Source organism: Bos grunniens, chromosome 20 (genome assembly GCF_055505025.1).
Source record: "Bos grunniens cultivar Pamir isolate PY7600 chromosome 20, Bosgru_T2T1.0, whole genome shotgun sequence".
In the NCBI taxonomy this organism is placed as follows: Eukaryota; Metazoa; Chordata; class Mammalia; order Artiodactyla; family Bovidae; genus Bos; species Bos grunniens.
Genome location: NC_141184.1, coordinates 59,566,426 through 59,590,335, shown reverse-complemented (window position 1 = coordinate 59,590,335; position 23,910 = coordinate 59,566,426). Strand labels below are relative to the sequence as shown.

Here is a 23,910-nt window from a genome sequence, read left to right as displayed (position 1 = left end):
GAAAGTTAAACATAAATTTCCACACAATCCAGCAACACCCATTCTCAGGTATCCTTGTAAAGGAAATTAGAATTGATATTCACATAAAACCATAAAAAATGTTTATAGCATCTTTAATCATTGTCAAAAACTGGAAACAAGCCAACTAGGGGAGAGAGAAATTATGGTACATCTATAAATGGGACTACTACTCAGAAGTAAAAAGGAACAGACTACTGATACATGCAAAACATGGATGAATCTCAAAACAGTGTTTTGAGTGAAAGAAGTGAGATACAAAAGGCTAAATACTGTGGGATTCCATTTTTATGACATTGTTGACAAGAAAAAGATCAATGGTTTCCAGAGAGTATGGTGGAGGGGCAAAATTTATTATAAAGAGGTATGATGGAACTTTTCCTAAGAGCTTTGAAAATATCTATAACTTGACTTTTGTGGAATTACATGACTATATATGTTTTTCTTTCTTTTTTTTTTTTTTTTGACTATATATGTTTTTCAAAACTTACAATACTATATACTTAAACTGGGAGAATTTTACTGTATGTAAATGATACCTCAATAAACCTTACTTTTTTAAAAAGTGAGAAAAAGTATTTTTTTTTTTGCACCAAAACACAGAAAGAAAACAAAAACACAAAGTCCTATTAAGTGACAAGTCAGTTTAACACTAGTTGATGTCTGTAAGATACAAAGAAGGTAAATATCTGGCTCTTTGTATGATTTAGATCATATTTATATAAGTTTTCATATATCTGGAATAAAACCAACTATCCTAAACTGGATTATCAACAAAGAAAATATTTATATAGATGCCAGAGAAGGTGATTTAGGATATAAACTATATACAGTGAGGCTTTCCTCACAGGTCAGTTGGTAAAGAATCTGCCTGCAATGCAGAGACCCAGATTCGATTCCTAGGTCAGGAAGATCCTCCAGAGAAGGAAATGGCAACCCACTCCAGTATTCTTGCCTGGAGAATTCCATGGACAGAGGATCCTGGCAAGCTACCATCCATGAGATCGCAAGAGTCGGACACGACTGAAACTCCAGTATTCTTGCCTGGAGAATTCCATGGGCAGAGGATCCTGGCAAGCTGCCATCCATGAGATTGCAAGAGTCGGACACAACTGAGCGACTAAACCACCACCATCAGAGTGGACTGAATGGTCGCCCAGCAAGATACGTCCACATCTTAATCCTCAAAACCTATGAATGTTACCTAACCTACAAAAGAAGGAATATTACTTTATATGGGAGAAGGTGTGATTAAGCTAATCTTGAGAGGAGGATTATCTGGGTCTGCCTTAAACACAATCACATGTGCCTTTCTAAGGAAGGAGCCGTGTGACACACAGAGGAGAGGCTGTGTGAAGATTGAGGCCATGTGACGACTGGAGTTCCGTAGCCACCAGCAGCTGGAAAAGGCAAGAAATGGGTTCTCCCCATGAGCTGCTGGAAGCAGCACAGCCCTCTCACCTTGATTTCAGCTTGGTGAAACTGATCTTGGACTCTGACCTCCCAAATTATAAGAGAATAAATTTCTGTTGCTTTAAGCCACCGAGTTCACTGGCTTCTTTTGTTACAGGGACTATAGGAAATGAATATAAACATCATAATGACTTGGTAATGTAAGGGCTGGACACGAATTTGAGCAAACTATGGGTGACTGTGGAGTGCAGAGGAGCCTGGTGCGCTGCAGTCCATAGGGTCACAAAGAGTCAGACACAGCTTATTGACTGAACGACAACAATATAACGACATGAGTACATATGCCCAACTCAGCCACAAGAAGCAGGCCCTACGTGGATTCTTCTTGGATTGTACTGAGCAAGGTACCCTGTGGCTTCGATTGTTCCCTACCCTCACCATCACATCTGGCGGTGAGCCTGCCCAGAGAAAGAAGTAGAACCACAGGGACTACAGTAGAAGCTGCTGTTTGCACACCCATTATCCTTTCTCCCTTTGTCCTTAGTAAGAAACACCTACACAGTTAGACTCTGCAATAGACAAACCACATTTCCAAACATCCCTTTTAGATACAGGCGGCCAATGAGATTTAAGTAGATGTTATTGGCAAAAGCTGCAGAGAAAGGTCTTTAAAAGAAGTTGATTCAATTGAAATGCAAGTACCTTTACTCACCCTGCTTTCCTTCTTCCTGTTGTCTGCAAGGCAGAAGTGATGGATTGGGCTCTAACAGCCATCTCTTGACGGTGAAGTGACCTTGAACACAGAAAGCAAGCACTAAGGATAGAAAAGCAAAAAAGATAAAAGGAGCCTGAGTTCCTAAGGACCATGGAGCTGCTGTACTAGTTCTAGGCTGCTTGCTTCTATTTCACATGAAAGAAATGCAGAAGGGCCTTATTTTGTAAAGCCATTGCTATTTTGAGTCTTTATTAGTAGAAGCCAGAAGCAATTCCTAACTGACTGGAATTAAATAAAGATCTAATTAGCTTTATTAAATAATACTAAAAAGTAGAAAGTTAAAAATGAAAAGTTGTGGATAGCTTGATTTTTCTCCCCTGATTTAGCTCTCTTGAGGACAAATGTGTCAATCTCATAAAAAAATCCCTATTATCTTAATCTGCTAATCTTTGCTTTTTTCTTTTTCAGTTAAACTGAAAATAAATGAAAATGTACAAAAGACTTATAAGTCACATCACTCTATGTCCCCAAAACTGCATGAAGAAAGTACCCAGCCCTGTTACTTGTTCCAAATCAGGAAAAATTTACTCTAGGAGCCAAATTATTGTTACTAATTCCCATCTTCTTATATTAGTACCCAGTGTATGCAAAGAGGCTTCCCAGTGGCACTAGTGGTAAAGAACCCACCTGCCAGTGCACAAGGCATAAGAGATGCAAGCTTGATCCCTGGACGGGAAGACCCCCTGCAGAAGGGCATAGCAGCTCACTCCAGTATTCTTGCCTGGAGAATCCCATGGACAGAGGAGCCTGGCAGGCTAGAGTCCATAGGGTCGCAAAGAGTCGGACATGACAGAAGTGACTTAACCCACACACAGCGTACTCAAAGAGCACCAAAACGCTTTCTTACTAAACTATGTAATTTTGCATTTTGTAGAGGCTGGCTGACTTATCTGGATTCTAAAAAATTCAGACAATTCTTCTGGTCATTAAAAACAGTTAAATCTGCAAAACAGGTAGAGAGATGCAAATTCTAAAATCTTTAAAAAAAAAAGTAAACTCCCAAATAAGGAGAATTAATAGGGAAAATTGCTGAATGAAGTGATTGAAAGAAAATTTATACAAAAGATACCTAGAATTTTAAAAAATGATTTAAATAAGAATAAGAATGTTTTATAACCTCAGGAGGTTCTTTTATAAGAGGACCAGCAGCCCATAGGACAGATCACCTGTGGGCCTGAACCTCCTTGGCCTTACTTTGTGTTTACAAGAGCCCCATTCACACCACCTTACAAACCCTCCATTTAACCACCTCCCAGGCTGTCTTGGGGGAGCAGTTTGGGGAAACAAGAACTATAAACAGAAACCATAATAAACAAGATCACAAGTCCTGCCAGGTACGGGACGGAGGGCAGAACCGTTCGTCTACACTGGGCTCCTAATCTAATTTTGTGTTTCCTTCACCCCATGTTTCTTAAAAGGGAGGTTTAAACCAGTTCAGGGGGAATCAAGACTGCGAGGTTCTTTCTGGGTGCACTTCCCATTGAAAGGACGCCCCTGTACACACACAGGCTGAAGCTCCACTGTGCACTGTCCAGTGTCCAGGGCACTTCTGAAACAACTGTAACCCTCATGCGTCTGTTCTGGGTAACAAAATCGAGAGGAACAAGAAGTCACTTCAATTGCACTCTAATTTCAGCTTCCTTATCTGAGGAAAACTGAAAGATCATTCACACCATGGAGAGCACTGACTTTAGTTTGATGGTGTGGGAAGAATGGAGATGTAGGCATCTAAAGCTTTGCACAGGCGCCTCACACGATTCTGTTAAATGACCTTAGCTTTACCGTTAAATGAACTTAACCTCCATGAGCTGCCATGTCCTCATCAGGAAAATGAGGGTGATACTACATTTATCCCAGGATCAGGTGAAAAACAACAGCCACAGATGTTCAGTAAATGTTGATTTATTTTCCCCTTCTTCCACACAGTATCATAGCCCCAGGCTGGCAGCCTACAAGCCAAAGCTGGCCTATAGACATGATTTTGCTGCAAATTGTGGGTTGTTTTCATTCTGATTCTTTTTTAATTTTAGGAAGACATTACAATTAAATATTTTTCTAAAACTGCAATTTCAGTTTATCTTGAAAAACTGGGATGGCAACAGTGGGCCCTATTTCTGCATGGCCACATGACTGTTAGAGTTGATTGTTTAGACAAGGCACGTGCTATCCAGCTCATCAGCTTCCTAACCCAGCCATATTCATTCCCTTGAGTTAAATGCCTGACCTTATAGGCATCTGAATTTGCCAAATCTGCTAGCAATCACATGGGGGTCCGCTCATATCACCATCTTTTCTTCCCTCCACCACACCACATCTTCCAGTACTGAAGGTAAACATGCCATTTGGGATAATTCTAATGTTGGAGCAAGAGACTGAAAGTGAAATTGAAAGGTTAATCAACGAGTCACAGGAAATCAAGTCATGGGGGAGGGAGGTTGAAAGACACACAGAGACACATACAAACGGACAGATACACACGTACATTGTGTAAGCCCATGATTGATTGACTATATTCAGTTAGGTTCGTTTCCCTATGGAACTCAGTGAAATGACTGGGAATAAACAAAGTATAAATCATGCACTTTAATTCTATAAGCGTTAATGTTTAAATGTACTTTTTAATCCTAATTTGAGTCAGCTTACAGTTACACATATAATCAAACATATTTAATTATCAAAAAAAATTAGAACAAACTGTTAGGAGAGCATGGAGGAATAAGCACTCATATTACAGATGGGACTATGAAATGTTACAATCCCTACAAAGGAGAATTTGCAAATATCTAACACAAGTCTAGATGAATCTACCATTTAAACCTCAAAAAATCCACTTCCAGGAATATATATTGAAGATGCAAAAGTATATTAATTATCTATAGCTGCATCACAAATACAGCTACTAATCATCTTGGTTTGTCCAGGATTGTGGATTTTTCTGAAACTCATAATTTTCAGTACTCAAACTAGAACGATCCCAGGCAAACTCAGACTATTGGTCATCCTAGTAACAAATTGCCCTAAAATTTAGAGAACATATTCAGTAAGCTTGTCAGTGGTCTTGGCAATGATTTATCTGACACCAAACACAAAAATAAACAAGTGGTAATACATCAAACCAAAAAGTTTCTCCACAGCAAAGGAAATCATCGACAAATTGAAAAGACAACCTACTGAATAAGAGAAAACATCTGCAAATTATATGTCTGACAAGAGGTTAATATTCAAGATATTGTATATTCAAAATATCCTCATACAATATTCAAAATATTGTGTGAGAAATTCATACAACTCAACAGCAAAAAAGCAAACAATCCGATTTTAAAATAAGCAGAAGATCCAACTACTAATAGATATTTTTCGAAACAAGACATACAGATGGCCAACAGGTACATAAAAAGATGCTCAGCATCACTAACCATCAGGGAAATGCACGTCAAAATCACAGTAAAATATCTATCACCTTATACCTGTCAGAATGGTTATTATCAAAAAGACAACAAATAATAAGCACTGGTGAGAACACAGGAAAAACGGAACCCTCGTGTACTGTTGGTGGGAATATAAATTGGTACAGCCACTTTGGAAAACAGTATGGAAATCATCAGAAACTTAAACACAGAAGTAGCATACGACCCAGCAATTCCACTTCTGGGTATTTATCTGAAGAAAACAAAAACACTAACTTGAAAAGATATATGCGTCCTCATGTTCATTGCAACACTGGTTAAAACAGGAAGCAACCTAAGTGTCCACCAGCGAATGAAGGGATAAAGAAAATGCCACACACACGCACGCGCACACAGAAATATTATCCAACCGCAAAGAAAGAAGGAAGTTTTGCTATTTGCAACAAAATGGATGGGCCTCAGGGGTATTATGCTATTTCTATGTGAAATAAGTCAGATAAGGAAAGACAAATATCTTAAGCACTCACTAACACATATAATCTAGAAAACAACCATAAACCAAGCTCACAGATATAGAAAACAGATTGGTGGCCACCAGAGGTGGAAGACTGGGAAGAGGGGAGAAACGGGTAAAGAGGGCTAAAATATGCAAATGCTCAGCTATAAGAATATAAGTGAGGGGATGTAAAGTCCAGCATAGTGACGACAGTTAAAAATACTGTATTGCATATTTGAAATTTGCTAAGAGAAAAAGATCTTAAAAGTTCTCATTATGACAATAAAAACACTATGTGTGGTGATGGATATTAACTAGACTTATTGTGGTTATTATTTGGCAATGTATACAAATAACAAGTCATTATGTTGTACACCTGAAACTAATATAATGTTATATACCAATTATTTCTCAATTCTATAAAAAAATTTTAAAACCTTAAAATGCCAAGACTAGAACAGGCAAACTGAGATTGTCATCCCAGTAACAACAGGTACACACTGCTATATTAAAATGGATAACCAACAAGGACCTACTGTATAATACAGGGAACTCTGATCAATATTATGTAACCACCTAAATGGGAAAAGAATTTGAAAAAGAATAAATATGCGTATAAGTGAATCACTCTGTGTAAACCTGAAACTAATACAACATTGTTAGTCAACTATAGTCCAGTATAAAATAAAAGAGTTAAAAAATGCTGTAAAATTTGGCAGCTTAAAATAATACACATTTATTTAGCTCACAACTTCTGGGAGTCAGGAGTCCAGACAAGGCTCAGCTGAACTTGTGCTTCACGGCCTCTCACAAGGCTGCGTTCAAGTGTCAAAGAGGGCTAGGGCTTCACGTGAAAGCTCAACCAGGGGAGGAGCTGCATCCAAGCTTATTTACAAGGTTGTTGCAGGAGTCGGTTCCATGGGGCTGTTGGAAGGCTACCCTCGGTTATTCTCTGTCTGTAGGTTGGAGGTCACCCTCAGTTCTTGCCATGTGGGTCTCCCCAACATAGCAATTTGCTTCATCAAAGCCAAAAGAGAGAATTTTCCAGAGAGGCAGAAGTAACAATTTTGGTAACCTAGTCCTTGGAGTGATAGCCCTTCCATATTGCCATCTTCTTTGGTTAGAAGCAACTTACACAAACTACCGCACAATTGCACTCATCTCACACGCTAGCAAAATAAGAGAGTTCCAGAAAATCATCTACTTTTGCTTTATTGACTACACCAAAGCCTTTGACTGTGTGGATCACAACAAACTGTGGAAAATTCTTCAAGAGATGGGAATACCAGACCATCTGACCTGCCTCCTGAGAAATCTGTATACAGGTCAAGAAGCAACAGTTATTCTGACTGGTGTGAAATGGTACCTCATAGTGGTTTTGATTTGCATTTCTCTGATAATGAGTGATGTTGAGCATCTTTTCATGTGTTTGTTAGCCATCTGTATGTCTTCTTTGGAGAAATGTCTATTTAGTTCTTTGGCCCATTTTTTGATTGGGTCATTTATTTTTCTGGAGTTGAGCTGTAGGAGTTGCTTGTATATTTTTGAGATTAGTTGTTTGTCAGTTGCTTCATTTGCTATTATTTTCTCCCATTCTGAAGGCTGTCTTTTCACCTTGCTAATAGTTTCCTTTGGAAATAGAACTGCCTTATGATCCAGCAATCCCACTGCTGGGCATACACACTGAGGAAACCAGAAGGGAAAGAGACACGTGTACCCCAATGTTCATCGCAGCACTGTTTATAATAGCCAGGACATGGAAGCAACCTAGATGTCCATCAGCAGATGAATGGATAAGAAAGCTGTGGTACATATACACAATGGAGTATTACTCAGCCATTAAAAAGAATACATTTGAATCAGTTCTAATGAGATGGATGAAACTGGAGCCTATTATACAGAGTGAAGTAAGCCAGAAGGAAAAACATAAATACAGTATACTAACGCATATATATGGAATTTAGAAAGATGGTAACAATAACCTGGTGTACGAGACAGCAAAAGAGACACTGATGTATAGAACAGTCTTATGGACTCTGTGGGAGAGGGAGAGGGTGGGAAGATTTGGGAGAGTGACATTGAAACATGTAGAATATCATGTAAGAAACGAGTTGCCAGTCCAGGTTCGATGCGCGATACTGGATGCTTGGGGCTGGTGCACTGGGACGACCCAGAGGGATGGTGTGGGGAGGAAGGAGGGAGGAGGGTTCAGGATGGGGAACACATGTATGCCTGTGGCGGATTCATTTTGATATTTAGCAAAACTAATACAATTATGTAAAGTTTAAAAATAAAATAAAATTAAAAAAAAAAAAAAGAAGAAGCAACAGTTAGAACTGGACATGGAACAACAGACTGGTTCCAAATAGGAAAAGGAGTATGTCAAGCCTGTATATTGTCAACCTGTTTACTTAACTGATATGCAGAGTACATTATGGGAAATGCCGGGCTGGATGAAGCACAAGCTGGAATCAAGATTGCCGGGAGAAATATCAATAACCTCAGATATGCAGATGTGAGAGTTAGACTATAAAGAAAGCTGAGCACCAAAGAATTGATGCTTTTGAACTGTGGTGTTGGAGAAGACTCTTAAGAGTCCCTTGGACTGCAAAGAGATCAAACCAGTCCATCCTAAAGGAAATTAGTCCTGAATACTCATGGGAAGGACTGATGCTGAAGCTGAAACTCCAATACTTTGGCCACCTGATTGGAAGAACTGACTCACTGGAAAAGACCTTGATGCTGGGAAAGATTGAAGGTGGGAGGAGAAGGGGATGACAGAGGATGAGATGGTTGGATGGCATCACTGACCTGATGGACATGAGTTTGGGTAAGCTCCAGGAGTTGGTGATGGACAGGGAGGCCTGGCTTGCTGCAGTCCATGGGGTCGCAAAGAGTCAGACACGACTGAGCAGCTGAACTGAACTTGCGCAAGGGGAGTGGCTTCCACAACGCCAGAAGGTAGAAATCACCTGGGGCCAGCAGACTCTGAGCCCAGGCCTGGGCGCATCAGACACATGTGTGTCCTATTTCAAACCCTCGCAACCCCCACCTCTTATTCAAGCCCCTGCTGCAGCAAAGCCTCAAGTCTTGATTAGCCTTGCACAGGTGCCACCTGGCAGGGCTTTGCTCCTAGCCTGTGATGATGTCTGATACAGACCATGGTATTCCACGGGGTAGCATGGATGGGCAGCAGTAGAGTGTTTCTTGAGCTCTATATATAAGAAAAAAATAATAAAAGCTTAAGAGCTAGAGGAAAGAAAGCTGCAATTAGATGCTATAATGGAAAAAAAATAAGGCCCTCTGCCTGACTCCCAGGTAAGTTCATTCATAGACCCAGAGCCCACTGACTGAAGGTGAGGTTGCATCTCCTTGAAGAGGAGCCCTGGCAGTCCATCACAAGTATAAACAATGAGCTTTCCCTCAGTCTTTCTCCAAAGTGACCTAGGGACACTTACCAGAGTACTGTGTACTGGGGAAAGGGAAACACAGAGTTGCTTCGACCTTAGCCTGCTGTGAGAAATCATAAATGCCAGTTACTACCGTTTGTCTGATTAGAGAAGTACAGAGGACAGGTGATAATTGAAAGTCCCACCCTGGTCCAAGTCACAGTGAAATCCGTACTTATTTCTCCAGTAACTGAGTCTATAATTGGGACAGGTAAACTTAGAAAATGGAAAGCCCTAATATCAGCTCCCTGAATTTTGACGTTAGAATTTTAGGGTCATGTAGAAGGCCATTGTGACTTTTTACAGTTCTAACAGCTGTAGGTGATAGGGACACGCAAAGCAAAATTAGATACCACCCATTTTCTTCCCGGAAGAAGGCAATGGCACCCCACTCCAGTACTCTTGCCTGGAAAATCCCATGGACGGAGGAGCCTGGTAGGCTGCAGTCCATGGGCTCGCTAAGAGTCAGACAAGACTGAGCGACTTCCCTTTCACTTTTCACTTTCACGCATTGGAGAAGGAAATGGCAACCCACTCCAGTGTTCTTGCCTGGAGAATCCCAGGGACAGGGGAGCCGGGTGGGCTGCCGTCTCTGGAGTCGCACAGAGTCGGACACAACTGAAGCGACTTAGCAGCAGCAGCAGCATTTTCTTCCCAGGTGACATTTGAGGGGGGATGAAAAGTGCTGAAGGCAGAATGAGCCCCAGGGGTGATGTGCGGCATACGGGGCACCCAGGTATTCTCTCCACCCGCTAGTTTGCTTCTGTAAAAGGTACTCAACCCAAAGGGAGCCACACAGAAACAGGAAGTCAGTTATACCCTCTCTATCACCCATCAGAGGATCTTCTTGGCCTTGCCTAGACACTTATATGATAATCACAGGCCCCCACTGGTCTGCTCAGAGTAGTGTAGGGCAGGTCCACAGGTCGCCAGCGGGGCGGCACCAGGGGTCCCCCTCGGTGGAAGTCTGTGTGTCAGCCTGCACAGTCCTTCCGCGCCAGCTTTTGCTCAGGTGCGAGGGTGAGAGCCACACTGGCAGGTGTGGGAGCTAACCTGGCTGAATATCTTCACTCCTCAAAGGAGCCTCTCCTGTAACAACTCCCTGGACGTGGCTTTCATTCTCTCCAGGGATACCTATAAAAGTCACCACACCCAGGGAGGCCTCAAGAACCGTGTCCTTAGCAGAAATGCACAGTCTTTCATAGCTCTTCCCAGCCCAAACATAACTCACCAATCAGGGTTGTTTTTATCATCCACAGTGTTACTTGGAAATACAGTTTGCCTTTTACCCTTAAAAGGTTGCCAGAGTAACGGCAGTGTGTGTGTGTGTGTGCGTGTGTGCACACACGCTCTTAGTCATGCCCAACTGTTTGTGACCCTATGACTGTGGCCCACCAGGCTCCTCTGTAAATGGGATTTTCCATGCAAGAATACAGGAGTGGGTTGCCATTTCCTTCTCCAGGGGATCTTCCCGACCCAGTGATGGAACCAGAGTCTCCTAAATCGGCAGGTGGGTTCTTTACCACTGAGCCACCTGGGAAGCCCAACATAGCTGTACAGCTACCCAAAGGACAAGTTCTCATGTAGAAGGGAAAGCTTTGTTTACCCCTTACTTTAGCCACCCTGGCTAAAAAGCAGACTCTACAAATTCTGTCCTTTCTTCAGGATGGAGCTACCATAGCTGCAGGGGTGTTTCAAAGTCTTTGGGGAGCTGCACAGAAAGACATGGGTGGATGGAGAGGAATTCCAGAACCAGCTTTATCTCCTCCTCTGTTTTTGGTTTAAAAAAAAAAAAAACAACAAGCCCTATTTGAAGTTATGAGGCTGATGTTCTTAACTGTTCAAATAGGGAGGCCGTGGTGGCAAACAATGCAGACAAATCCCTTAGGGCTTCATCTGACGCCAGAGATTGAGGTGCTTGGACCTACTAAAGCAGAGTATAAATGCCGCCCTCTTTCCACTGTGTCCTTAAAATCAGGCAGGACAGTCTTACCCAGATTGATCAGATTGTCTTCCCAGTGAGAGTGCGGGCCTCAGGAACAAGATTCTGTTCAACTTTGCTAAAAGGATTACTGACTCTTTTCTCCCACTTTGAGTTACATTAAGAATAGGTCTTCCTCTCTCCTCTTGTTTGATGGATGCCATCCCCCAGGAGATGAGAGGAGACCAGGAACTCACTCTGCACATACATACTTCCAACTTTACAGGAGCCTGCTTTGTTGATTTCAAGAAACTGAATGTCCATGCGAAAAGTTTTGCCCTGAAAGAAGACCTCACCTCTTCCCAAGGCTATGCAGCAAGCGAACCCTCTAGGGAGACGCGTGTTCATCTCCAGGGCCTGCTCTGTCCTCCTTATAGCCAAACTCACCCTTACAGCTTGTGGACTGGCACCAGCCCCATGGAGAAAACTCAGCTCTTTTCTCCCTCCGCAAGTCCAATATGCTTCTTTAATGAGTCTGGTGGTGCTTCGGTCAAGTGTCCAGAGAGACAAGAACAGACTTGGAGGGGATCGGGGGGATGGGGAGATGAGGGCAGATGACCTGGCATCTGTGGGAGAAGGAGAGCTGTGCGGTGATTCCTTAATGAATTTATTTAAGGGCGGAGGTGGGGGAGATGAAATATAGGGCAGCCTGAGAGGACAGAGGGGGAGAACGAGAGAAAGAGAGCAGATGTTGTGAAAGATAGTCTTTCATGTTTCCTCCGCACTGGCAATCTGCAGATGTATGTTGGCAGGGCTACAGTCAGAGAACAGAGGGAGGCTGGAGTTTACACATCTGGAAATCATTTGGCAGGGGGCAGAGTTCAAACGCTTTCTGCCTCAGCCGCTCGCAGACCTTCCTTGCGGCGTGGGCTGTGGCTGGGTGAGGGGCCACCATGCACAGAGTCCCTCCAGCCTCACTCCGGGCGGAAGCCCCACCTAAGCCGGTGGGGTTTGCCTCTGTATGGGTTCAGTCACGCGGAAAAGTTGAAATGCTGATAAAAAGAGAGAACGGGACGGGGGGAAGGACAGGAGCAAAGCGGAGAATGCACCACAACGGAGAGAAGCCTGGCTGGAAATCAAGAAACAAAATGTACTTGGACCTAATTCAGAGCGTGAGTTAACTGGAGAGCAAAGAACACCATTCAGCGGAGGGAAGCAAAAAAAAAAAAAAAAAAAAGACTCCTCTGCTGCATAGTAACACCCAAGGATCATGCTCACGCCACATTTACTTTTCTCAGAAATCCCTGTCCATGTTGCCTTCACTGGTTTCAGGAATGCAGAGGGCCTTCTTGATCCTGAGGGAATTGCTCCCTTTGGAAGGATTTATGGGGTTCTGCAAGGAGACAGCAGGGTCTCCCAGGACCGGTTCATTATCCCACTGACCCAAAGCCTCTGCTGCCACTGGGAGACGGGGCCCTCCCTCCCAAAAGGGGCAAGGTCAGCTCGGGTGTTTAGCTTCCCTCTGAGGAGAAACACATCCCTGGTGAACTTGTGTCCCAGCTCAAAGATCCTGCCACGCTCAACTGAGTAGACACGCTGGCTGCAGCTGCTGGCCGGCGAGGCGCGGGGGCCACGTGTTCTGTGTGGGAGGTGAACGCACAGGGAGTGGTTGTGAGTTAAAGGCACACGGGCTCACCCAGGTCGGGTAATACGGTCCAGGACCTCAGAAAGATCAGGGTCCATCTGGGGAGAGAACAGAGCGCATGAAAAGATGAATTACAAAATACAACCGAACGGAATAAAAGGCCAAATGTGAGATCAAACACACTCTGATGGATCGCTTCATAACCCCCACCCCACCCCAAAGCTGCTTAACTTCCTATCCGCTCTACCTCACTGGAAGCTTCCGCCTTCCCTGAGGCTGCCCGTGCCATGAACGGTCGTTACTCCCCCTCAGCTCGTGTCCGGTGTGGCCGAAGGTCCTGCTAATTTATGCCTTCACATCTTTTGCACGCGTCCATCACCCTCAGCATCTCTAGCCTGAATCAGTCTTGCTGCTGCTGATCTGATCCCCCAGACCCATGCTCCGGGTTCTCGGTCTGAAGGGAAATCTGAGTGTGCCACTCCTCTAAATGGTTCAGCAGTCTTCCACAGTTTTCAGGATAAAGCTCAGCCTGCAAAGCATGACACACAAAACCGTCATGACCTGGCTTTTGTCCACGTTCCGAACCTCATCTTCAGCAGTGCACTCAGAAATGTTTAACAACCAAGGCTTCCAGACACACCGTGTGTCATCTCACACGACACACTCCCCCTGAGCAATGAAGCTCCTCCAACTCCCTGGCCATAACCATGTCTCTCCCTTACCTGGGCCTCTGCACATCTTTCTCTGCCCAGAAAGACCTTCCTTCTGCCTCTCCCCCATGCTCACACCCCTCAACCCACCCCTGCCAACCACCATCCTTCCAGACCTGGTTTCCACCAGGAAGTCAGCCCTTAGCAGTCATGTCTGACTCTTTGCCACCCCATGGACTATACAGTCCATGGGATTCTCCAGGCTGGAATACTGGAGGGGGTAGCCTTTCCCCTCTCCAGGGGATCTTCCCGACCTAGGGATTGAATCCAGGTCTCCCACATTGCAGGCAGATTCTTTACCAGCTGAGCCACAAGGGAAGCTCCTTAGCAAGCACTGCTGCTGCTGCTGCTGCTGCTGCTGCTGCTAAGTTGCTTCAGTCGTGTCCAACTCTGTGTGACCCCATAGACAGCAGCCCACCAGGCTCCCCCGTCCCTGGGATTCTCCAGGCAAGAACACTGGAGTGGATTGCCATTTCCTTCTCCAGTGCATGCAAGTGAAAAGTCAAAGTGAAGTCACCCAGTGGTGTCCGACTCTAGCGACCCCATGGACTGCAGCCTACCAGGCTCCTCTGTCCATGGGATTTTCTAGGCAAAAGTACTGGAGTGGGGTGCCATTGCCTTCTCCATAGCAAGCACAGGGGCCACCAAATGCTGCCTTGTAACTGTGCAGGCGGGGCTGTTGCTATATCAGGCACCTTTGAGGACAGAACTATTTTTATGTTTCAATCCACATTGCCTCCCACACTTTCTGGAACATAGTAGGTTTTCAGTAGTCACTGAAATACAGAATATAAACACTGCTAGTTTTTAACTTACTACTTACACTCTACCCTCAAGATTCAAGGTTGTGAATGAATGCTATAAGCCTTTTCCACAAACACAGAGCTCTGGGAAGTACAGAAGTCAGAGTGGCCAGAGAAGACTTCTCGGAGTAGAGCTGCCATAATCAGCAAATTAAAATACAGGATGCCCAGTGAAATTTGACTTTTAGGTAAGTGATGATTTTTTTTTTTGTAAGTAGTTCTTATGCAACATTTGCTACACTCTACCCTCAAGATTCAAGGTTGTGAATGAATGCTATAAGCCTTTTCCACAAACACAGAGCTCTGGGAAGTACAGAAGTCAGAGTGGCCAGAGAAGACTTCTCGGAGTAGAGCTGCCATAATCAGCAAATTAAAATACAGGATGCCCAGTGAAATTTGACTTTTAGGTAAGTGATGATTTTTTTTTTTGTAAGTAGTTCTTATGCAACATTTGCGAAATTACTTATAGTAAGCAAATATCCATTCACCTGAAATGCATGTTGAACTGGGCGTCCTGTATTTTATCTGGTATCCCTACCTTTGAAGAGGCTGCCTTTGAGCAAGAGCTTGATGGATGACTCAGATTTAGAAAGGGCAAGAGAAGGGGGACTGGTTTTTCTCACTGGAGACTGGTGGGAGGGGAGATGAGCCAAGTACACGGAGACCAGGACCTGCAAGGAATTTTCACATTGGTCTTGTTAGAGCATGAAGTTGGTGCTCACAAACAATGAGAGGCTGGAAAGGAGGAGAATGTTGAAATGGAAGTGGAAGTGATCAGAGAGAGAGGGCCACTGCCATTCTTTAGACGTTTGTTCAGTTTAAAAGTCCTGAACTGGCCCAGAGGCGACTGGAAAAAAGGACAGGAAGAAAGGGCAGATTTCTAAGTGTGCTGGGGGATGGAAAGGAGAGCTGAGGAATCTACAAAGACTTAAGACTCAAGAGGGGAAGCCAGATTAGAAGGGGCAGGCAAGGGAGGATGAGCTTCATTTAGACCTAACGGTACTGATGGGAAAGCAGGACCCACAAGGAGGACTGAACACCAAGTAGGAGATGAGATGCTAGGGCCTTCCCATGACAGTGGTCATGGAGTGTCCCTACATACCAACAGGGATGGTCTGCAAGGGTTCTCAGTCACGTACATGCTCCACGTACATGACAGAGGAGGATTTGTGGGACTAAAGTCCCACACTGCCAAGGCAGTGTGACAGACCACTGATATGCTCCTGTGTTCCATGACTCCTCCTCATTCCAGGCCTTCTCAAGAGTCCACCAGCCCACTCGAGAGATGTCTCACTCTTCTGTTTCATGAAGGAATGATTGATGCAGTTCACTGCAAGACATTCAAAGATGTAAAAGGGCATTTCCCCACTGCTACTGCTGCTAAGTCGCTTCAGTCGTGTCCAACTCTGTGCGACCCCATAGATGGCAGCCCGCCAGGCTCCCCCATCCCTGGGATTCTCCAGGCAAGAACACTGGAGTGGGTTGTATTTCCTTCTCCAATGCATGAAAGTGAAAAGTCAAAGTGAAGTCGCTCAGTTGTGTCCGACTCCTAGTGACCCCATGGACTGCAGCCTACCAGGCTCCTCTGTCCATGGGATTTTCCAGGCAAGAGGACTGAAGTGGGGTGCCATTGCCTTCTCTGATTTCCCCACTAAGTTACCTAAATGTAAAGTCCAAATTTAATACACTTCAAATCTTTGCCTGACCAGAGCAAATTGTTTATCTGTGTGAAATTGGCAAAGGGCCAGTCTGTGGATATGAAAATACTTTGAAAATTATACTGTACTATACAAACCTAAGGATATTATTCATATAAATGGAGTATCTATAAGATAACAGACAATAATCACCCAGATATCCAAAATTATGCTTGCGTATTATTAGATGTTTGGATATTTCAAGATGTCAAATTCAGTCCTTTCCCTAATATTACCCATATCCTTCTTGTCTTATTTTTACATAGTACTTATCACCATCTATCATACCCTATATCCAGTTCAGTTCAGATGCTCAGTCATGTCTGCCTTTTTGTGACCCCATGGACTGCAGCACGCCAGGCTTCCCTGCCCATCATCAACTCCTGGAGCTTGCTCAGACTCCTGTCTGTTGAGTTGGTGATGCCATCCAACCATCTCATCCTCTGTCGTCCCCTTCTCCTTGTGCCTTCAATCTTTCCCAGCATCAGGGTCTTTTCTAATGAGTCAGTTCTTCGCATCAGGTGGCCAAAGTATTGGAGTTTCAGCTTCAACATCAGTCTTTCCAATGAATATTCAGGACTGATTTCCTTTAGGATTGATTGGTTTAATCTCCTTGCTGTCCAAGGGACTCTCAAGAGTTTTCTCCAACACCACAGTTCAAAAGCATCAATTCTTCCACGCTCAGCTTTATTTATGGTCCAACTCTCACATCCATACATGACTGCTAGAAAAACCATAGCTTTGACTATATCTATTCCCCATATGGAATACCTTATTTTGTGTTTTTCCTGATCACCCACAAGGCTGCATGAGCATTGAGGGCAAAAATTTATATCTCTTTTGTTGATGGCTACACTTCTCCATGCCCAAAGCAAAGCTTATTTCTGACTGAGTGAATTCACGTTAGTTTTCTAAGGGATGATTCAGTCAGTCAGTCAGTACAGTCGCTCAGTCGTGTCCGACTCTTTTCGACCCCATGAATCACAGCACGCCAGGCCTCCCTGTCCATCACCAACTCCCAGAGTTCACTCAGACTCACGTCCATTGAGTCAGTGAGGCCATCCAGCCATCTCATCCTCTGTCGTCCCCTTCTCCTCCTGCCCCCAATCCCTCCCCGCATCAGAGTCTTTTCCAATGAGTCAACTCTTCACATGAGGTGGCCAGAGTACTGGAGTTTCAGCTTCAGCATCATTCCCTCCATAGAAATCCTAGGGCTGATCTCCTTCAGAATGGACTGGTTGGATCTCCTTGCAGTCCAAGGGACTCTCAAGAGTCTTCTCCAACACAGTTCAAAAGCATCAATTCTTTGGCACTCAGCCTTCTTCACAGTCCAACTCTCACATCCATACATGACCACTGGAAAAACCATAGTCTTGACTAGATGGACCTTTGTTGGCAAAGTAATGTCTTTGCTTTTGAATATGCTATCTAGGTTGGTCATAACTATCCTTCCAAGGAGTAAGAGTCTTTTAATTTCATGACTGCAGTCACCATCTGCAGCGATTTTGGAGCCAAAAAAATAAAGTCTGACACTGTTTCCATTGTTTCCCCCTCCATTTCCCATGAAGTGATGGGACCAGATGCCATGATCTTCGTTTTCTGAATGTTGAGCTTTAAGCCAACTTTTTCACTCTCCTCTTTCACCTTCATCTAGAGGCTTTTTAGTTCCTCTTCACTTTCTGCCATCAGGGTGGTGTCATCTGCATATCTGAGGTTATTGATATTTCTCCCGGCAATCTTGATTCCAGCTTGTGCTTCTTCCAGCCCAGCATTTCTCATGATGTACTCTGCATATAAGTTAAATAAGCAGGGTGACAATACACAGCCTTGACATACTCCTTTTCCTATTTGGAACCAGTCTGTTGTTCCATGTCCAGTTCTAACTGTTGCTTCCTGACCTGCATACAGATTTCTCAAGAACCAGGTCAGGTGGTCTGATATTCCCATCTCTTTCAGAATTTTCCACAGTTTATTGTGATCCACACAGTCAAAGGCTTTGGCACAGTCATTAAAGCAGAAATAGATGTTTTTCTGGAACTCTCTTGCTTTTTCAATGATCCAGCGGATGTTGGCAATTTGGTCTCTGGTTCCTCTGCCTTTTCTAAAACCAGCTTGAACATCTGGGAGTTCACGGTTCACGTACTGCTGAAGCCTGGCTTGGAGAATTTTAAGCATTATTTTACTAGTGTGTGAGATGAGTGCAATTGTGCAGCAGTTTGAGCATTCTTTGGCATTGCCTTTCTGTGGGATTAAAATGAAAACTGACCTTTTCCAGTCCTGTGGCCACTGCTGAGTTTTCCAAATTTGCTGGCATATTGAGTGCAGCACTTTCACAGCATCCTCATATATCTTGATTGCTAGGAAGTATCCTAAAGGCAAACATGAAAGAAATATCCAAATTACAATATCCATTGTTCTACAACTGGGTATCGAACAGTCATGTGAAGTCACTAGGACTGCCATGTAAACTTGATTGTCCTAAAAATAAGACACATGTAGACCAATGCTAAGTTCTCCCTGGTAGCAGACACTATAAGCATCTCAGGTGACCCACAAGAGTTAATTTCCCTCCCTTAGTATGGATCTTGCTAAGCTCAGCTGTTTGATAGCTCTTCTTATGTCCCTAGATGCCTCAGGTCCTCCCACACCCCTGCTGAGGACTGACTCAACAAAGGCCCCATGTGGACTGTGCCTTTCCCTCTCTTCCTAGGACAGTGTGTTTGTCCCAATCTGGAGAAGAGAGCCACATTTTAATTCCAATCCCAGAGCTCTCCGTGTCTACCTGAGCCTATGGTTCTTCTTGCACAGTTCATTCCCCTGCTGTTGGTAGCAATCCTAACCATCTTGGAGTGATGACTGGACACCACCTTGCACATGGTGTTCTGCAGAGTAAATGCAAGAAAAAGGATCCCTGCTCAGCTTCCCAGCATGAACTGGCATCCCTGACGTAGACAAACACACAAAAAAATACACCACAGCTGAGGCTCAGATGAGCCTTGAAAGGCATCCAGCTGCACTCTTAAACCCAGCTGGTATGTGTCCTGGTTAAATAACGGAACAGACTGGCAAGTCTCAGAGAGCTCAGTGCTGAAGTCCAGAAGGCTGTCATGTCTGTGTGTGTTTGGCATCCCTGGGAGGCAGGAGGATGGCGGGGAGAAAGATTCAGTAGCAAGATGTTAAGGAAGCTGGAGGTGTCGTAACTAAGAAAGACCCTACTAAATAGCTGACTCCTTCTTGGAGTCTAGTTTTAAGGAGACGGGTGGAAATCAGCAGTGAGAGGTGGGCCACGAGGCCCACAGGGGGCATACTGGAGAATCATGGCTGGGATGTCTGAATCCCAACAGGTCATGGAGGAAACCTAATGCACCGCTCACCACTCCGTCTGCTGTCATGCGTGGAGCAACTGACCACCCACAAAGAGCCAAAGAGGAGGTGCCCCTGCTGTTTCCTCTGACCTTGGGGGACTGTCTCCTGCAAGCTCTCCTCTTCCTCTGGAAAGTCATGCCGCTCCACAGAGCCCAAGAACCCTTTGTCCTTCCATCCTGTCCTCAGCAGATTCATGCGGTGTTCCTTAGCCTCCTAATTACTGCCAGACATGAAGCTGATGGGCCGGCCTTTATAGACACTATTACTGCCAGATCCTCTTCCCTTCACTGTCTGGAAGCCTGTGTCTATTTAAGCTCTAATCCTTTTTGCCATTTTTGACCTAGTTCCCATTATTTTATATTTTTCCATATTAAGTTAAATAAGCCACTTGTCATTCTGCATATATCTTATTGAATCCAGCTCTTCTTTTGTGACTCAAATGAATGCCTAATGGAAAAAAAAAAAAACAACAACCCTGCACTGGCCAGTTCCTGGGATTGCTCCACTTTCTTAACTTCCAGCATAAAGGACTAGACGGAAAGTCCCTTTAAAAATGCTGGTGATATTCCTTAACTGGGCAAAGAGAGACCGTAACTCACGACTGTCCTGCCTGCAGTCTTCAGATGGACGGATATGTTTAATACATCAAAAATGTTTAATGAGCATGGATGAAGCACCCCTTAGAGCTGGGATATCCACCATTCCTCGACGAAAAACTGATTGCAGTGGATGAATGTGTTTCACAGATAAGGAGAAAGAAGAAAGTGAGCAAGAGAAGAAAAGGAGAGTGAGCAATCAAAAGCACAGCGACAGACAACTCACCTGAGGCATCACCGACCCTCCCTCCGCATCTTAAGCCCCATGTGACTGTATGTGAAGCCGAGCAAAAGCCGAAAAGGCTCCACTTTAGAAAATATTATTTCTTGAAACATGCATGCCATGACCACAGGTCTGAACAAAGACACCTTTCCTCTCATGACAAACAATCCCCAGACTGGCGCCCGCCCTCTTCCTAGCATGCTTCAGAAGGAATTACATGCGCTGTGCTTGTACCACAAACTCTTTGCACCAAACCAGACTTTTCAAGGCGCTCTCTGTTGCTTGAATATGCTCTATCTTGTTTGCCCATCATTTAGGGAAACATTAAGACTACTTAGTGGTGTTTTCATGTGCTATTCTTAGTCTATTTTTCTCCTCCAAAATCAAGTACTTTCACAGCTGACCAACTGAAACTGAAGAGCACGTGGAACCCTCAGAGATCGCACCCAGAAACGGTAACGGCCAGGTGGTTTTATAATTTTGGCAAGGAGCGCTGACTGCCTTGCCCTGACTGGTGGCAACCTGCCTCGCACAATCCAGAGACCGTGTCAGGGACAGGTGAAAAATAAGAAATAAAATTTACTGGTTTTGACCCTCCAAGAAGAGGAGCTGATGCTTATTTTTTTCAATTCTCATTGAATTGTAGAATCAATCCTTTCTATTTTGAAAGAGCAGTTTTCATTATTGATAAAATACCAACTGTAAAAAGTAAAGTGCGTTAACTCTGACAAAAATATGGTATGCACTTTTCAATGCATTACTTTAACACAACCATCTTTCAGCTTGGTATTATTATGATGTACATTTTATAAGAGGAAGCCTGAGATTTAATTAGGTAACCAGTATCAATGGACACTTAGTGGATATGCACAGGTTCAGTTGAACTCAGAGAACATGATCTTGGCTACAATACTTTAAAATACTTTCATGATGGAAATGTTTTTAAATTAGATATGTAAAAAGGAGAGCAAAAACAATTTTCACCACACTCAGAGACAACTTGATAAACAAACTTTGTACATACACCCCCAATTAAAAAAAAAAAATGAGACAGAGATCATACTTAACATACTGCTGTAAAAGCTTTGTGTTTTACATTTGAAATATATTGTGGAGGTCTTTTTACATCAATAAATACACTTCTACCCTATCATATTTAATGACTGTTTTCCATTGTTATCCTTACACCATAATGTATGTAATAAATCTTCCTTTTGGACATTTTGGTTCTTATACAGAATGCTGTGATAAATAATCTAATAGATGACTCCTTCACACATCTTTAGACCTCTGAGATAAATTCTTAGAAGCAAGATATACAGTTTTTACATATTGCCAAACTGCCTTGGGAAATGTATGAATTTTCATTCCTGTCAAAAATGTATTAAATCATCCTCTCCCCCCACCATTACCAGCATTGGGTATTTTATCGTCTTTGCCAATTTAAAAGCTTCCCTGGTGGCTCAGAGGTTAAAGCATCTGCCTGGAATGCGGGAGACCTGGATTCAATCCCTGGGTCAGGAAGATACCCTGGAGAAGGAAATGGCAACCCACTCCAGTACCCTTACCTGGAGAATCCCATGGAGAGATCTCACTGATGTTTTAGTTGTTCTTCCGTAATTAGTTCTGCCGATGGAACACTCTTCATTTTTGGTATTTGTATTAGTCCTTTTGTGAAATCTCTACTTATGTGAATAGCTAATCTTTACTTCACAGCTCACTAGATAGTAATCACTTGCCAAAATAATGTGTCAAATATATTTTCCCAATTTTTTCATTTGTTATTAATTTTCTTGGTTTTTTAATAAAAAATGTTCACAATTTTTCTTTTCTTTTTTGGTTTCTGTCATTGACATCATCCTTACAAAGAACCTCCCCCTCCTTCAAGATTATTTAAAAAACTTAAATTTCCTTATTGTACTTTCAAAGGATTTTTTCACATTTAAATATTTAATATCTAGCATTTCTTGGTATAAAATATAGCTTATTTCTTACAGTTTTTAAACCAAATGTCTAAACACCATTTACTAAATGATCTATAAAATCATACCTCATTTGTAATTTTTTATTGTATACCAAAACTTTATATATTTATGTCTAGAATTATTGTTCTACTCCATAGATTTTTTTTCTTCTGATTCCTATGCCATTATTATCTGTTCTAGTCATTACAGCTTTATAAGCCACATCAGTGTCTCAGAGGGCAATTTTCCCTTCATTATTACCAACTGTTTATTCATTCAAATGCACTTAAAAGGCATCCCTTCAGTTTCAGAAAAATGGGGGATTGTGGTTAGAACTGTGTTATATCACTAGAATAATTGGAAAGAACTGAAGCCTTACAATTTGATTAAACTGTTCCTTCCTGGAACAAGCAAAACATGTCTATTTAATTCAGGTTTTCTTAATAATGCATTTATTTTCTTCATATATTATAATGTATCCTATTATATGAATGGAATCTTCTCCCAATTACATTTAACAATTGGCTATTGTGAAACAGACTTATACAACTGAACTCCAAGCCATTCCCATTCTTTTAAGGGTAAAGTTGATGCCAAAAAATACTAATTGTCATTTAAAAGTCATTCATTTCACTGAAGGTGGTGAAAAAATACAAACTTATAGCCACAAAATAAACAATTTGGGGGATATAATGTACAGTGTGGTGACTGTAGTTAATAATACTGTATTGTATATTTGAAATTTACTAAAAGTAGATCTTAAAAGTTCTTATCACAAGAAAAAAGACACCTGTCACTATGTGTGGTAGAGACGGATATTAACTAGATTTACTGTGGTGATCATTTCAAATCATCATGTTGTACACCTGAAAATAATATAATTTTATGTGATAATGATACCTGAGTTTTTTTTTTAAGTCACCTATTTTATTTGTAACTGAACTTAGTATATAAAGGCATCAGCTAGTTCCAAAGACTCTGTCTCCAGGATGCACCCCTGAACAGTCCACTTCTCCCCATCTCCACCACCACTGGTCAAGGCACCAGCAAACTTCACCTGGGCTATTGTTATTATAATTTTGTCACTGGCCCCCCACAGTTCCTGTTTTAATTCATTCTTTGTATCTCACAAATGAACAAATCATATCACATCCCTGCTTAAACTCACTTCCCCCACCCCACTCCGGCCCAGGCATCTTTAATCTAAGTACCTTACTGGGGCCCACAAGGTCTATGGGATTTGGGCCCCACGTCCCTTTCCAACCGCACTTCCTACCTGTTCTCCTTTCTCAGCACTCTCTACCCCCTTGCCTTCTTTCAGCTTCCCACGTCACCATCTCCTCCTCAGGGCCTTTCTGCAAGCTCTTCCTCTGCCTGGGAGCTCTTCTTCTAGAGGACCATTCCTGCTGACCATCTGAAGCTCACAT

General features: G+C 43.0%; 1 protein-coding gene and 1 long non-coding RNA gene across 6 annotated transcripts in view; one reads left to right on the top strand and one right to left on the bottom strand.

Annotated features, from left to right (window-relative positions):
* Positions 1 to 11,920, bottom strand: part of LOC147350467 (uncharacterized) — a 278,856-nt gene extending 266,936 nt beyond the window's left edge. For 2 of the 4 annotated variants that reach the window (XR_015148930.1, XM_086362033.1), the window contains exons 1-2: positions 8,921 to 11,920; positions 2,144 to 2,224 (exon numbers count right to left, since the gene is read on the bottom strand). Coding sequence is in view for 2 of the 4 variants with exons in the window: in XM_086362033.1 (XP_086218159.1) it covers positions 2,144 to 2,224; positions 8,921 to 8,931 (92 nt within the window). In the remaining 2 variants the exon portion in view is untranslated. Of the gene's footprint in view, positions 1 to 2,143; positions 2,246 to 8,920 lie in introns of all 4 variants that reach the window. The other 2 variants (XM_086362032.1, XR_015148929.1) reach the window with 2 other exon arrangements.
* Positions 11,921 to 14,556: 2,636 nt separating this feature from the next.
* Positions 14,557 to 22,342, top strand: LOC147350466 (uncharacterized). Of its 2 annotated transcripts, none has more exons than XR_015148931.1 (3): positions 14,557 to 14,825; positions 14,937 to 15,044; positions 19,679 to 21,119. It is a non-coding gene; the product is annotated as an uncharacterized LOC147350466 (long non-coding RNA). The 2 variants fall into 2 exon arrangements; XR_015148932.1 differs by having other exon boundaries at positions 14,559 to 14,825; positions 15,890 to 22,342.
* The last annotated feature ends 1,568 nt before the right edge of the window (positions 22,343 to 23,910 follow it).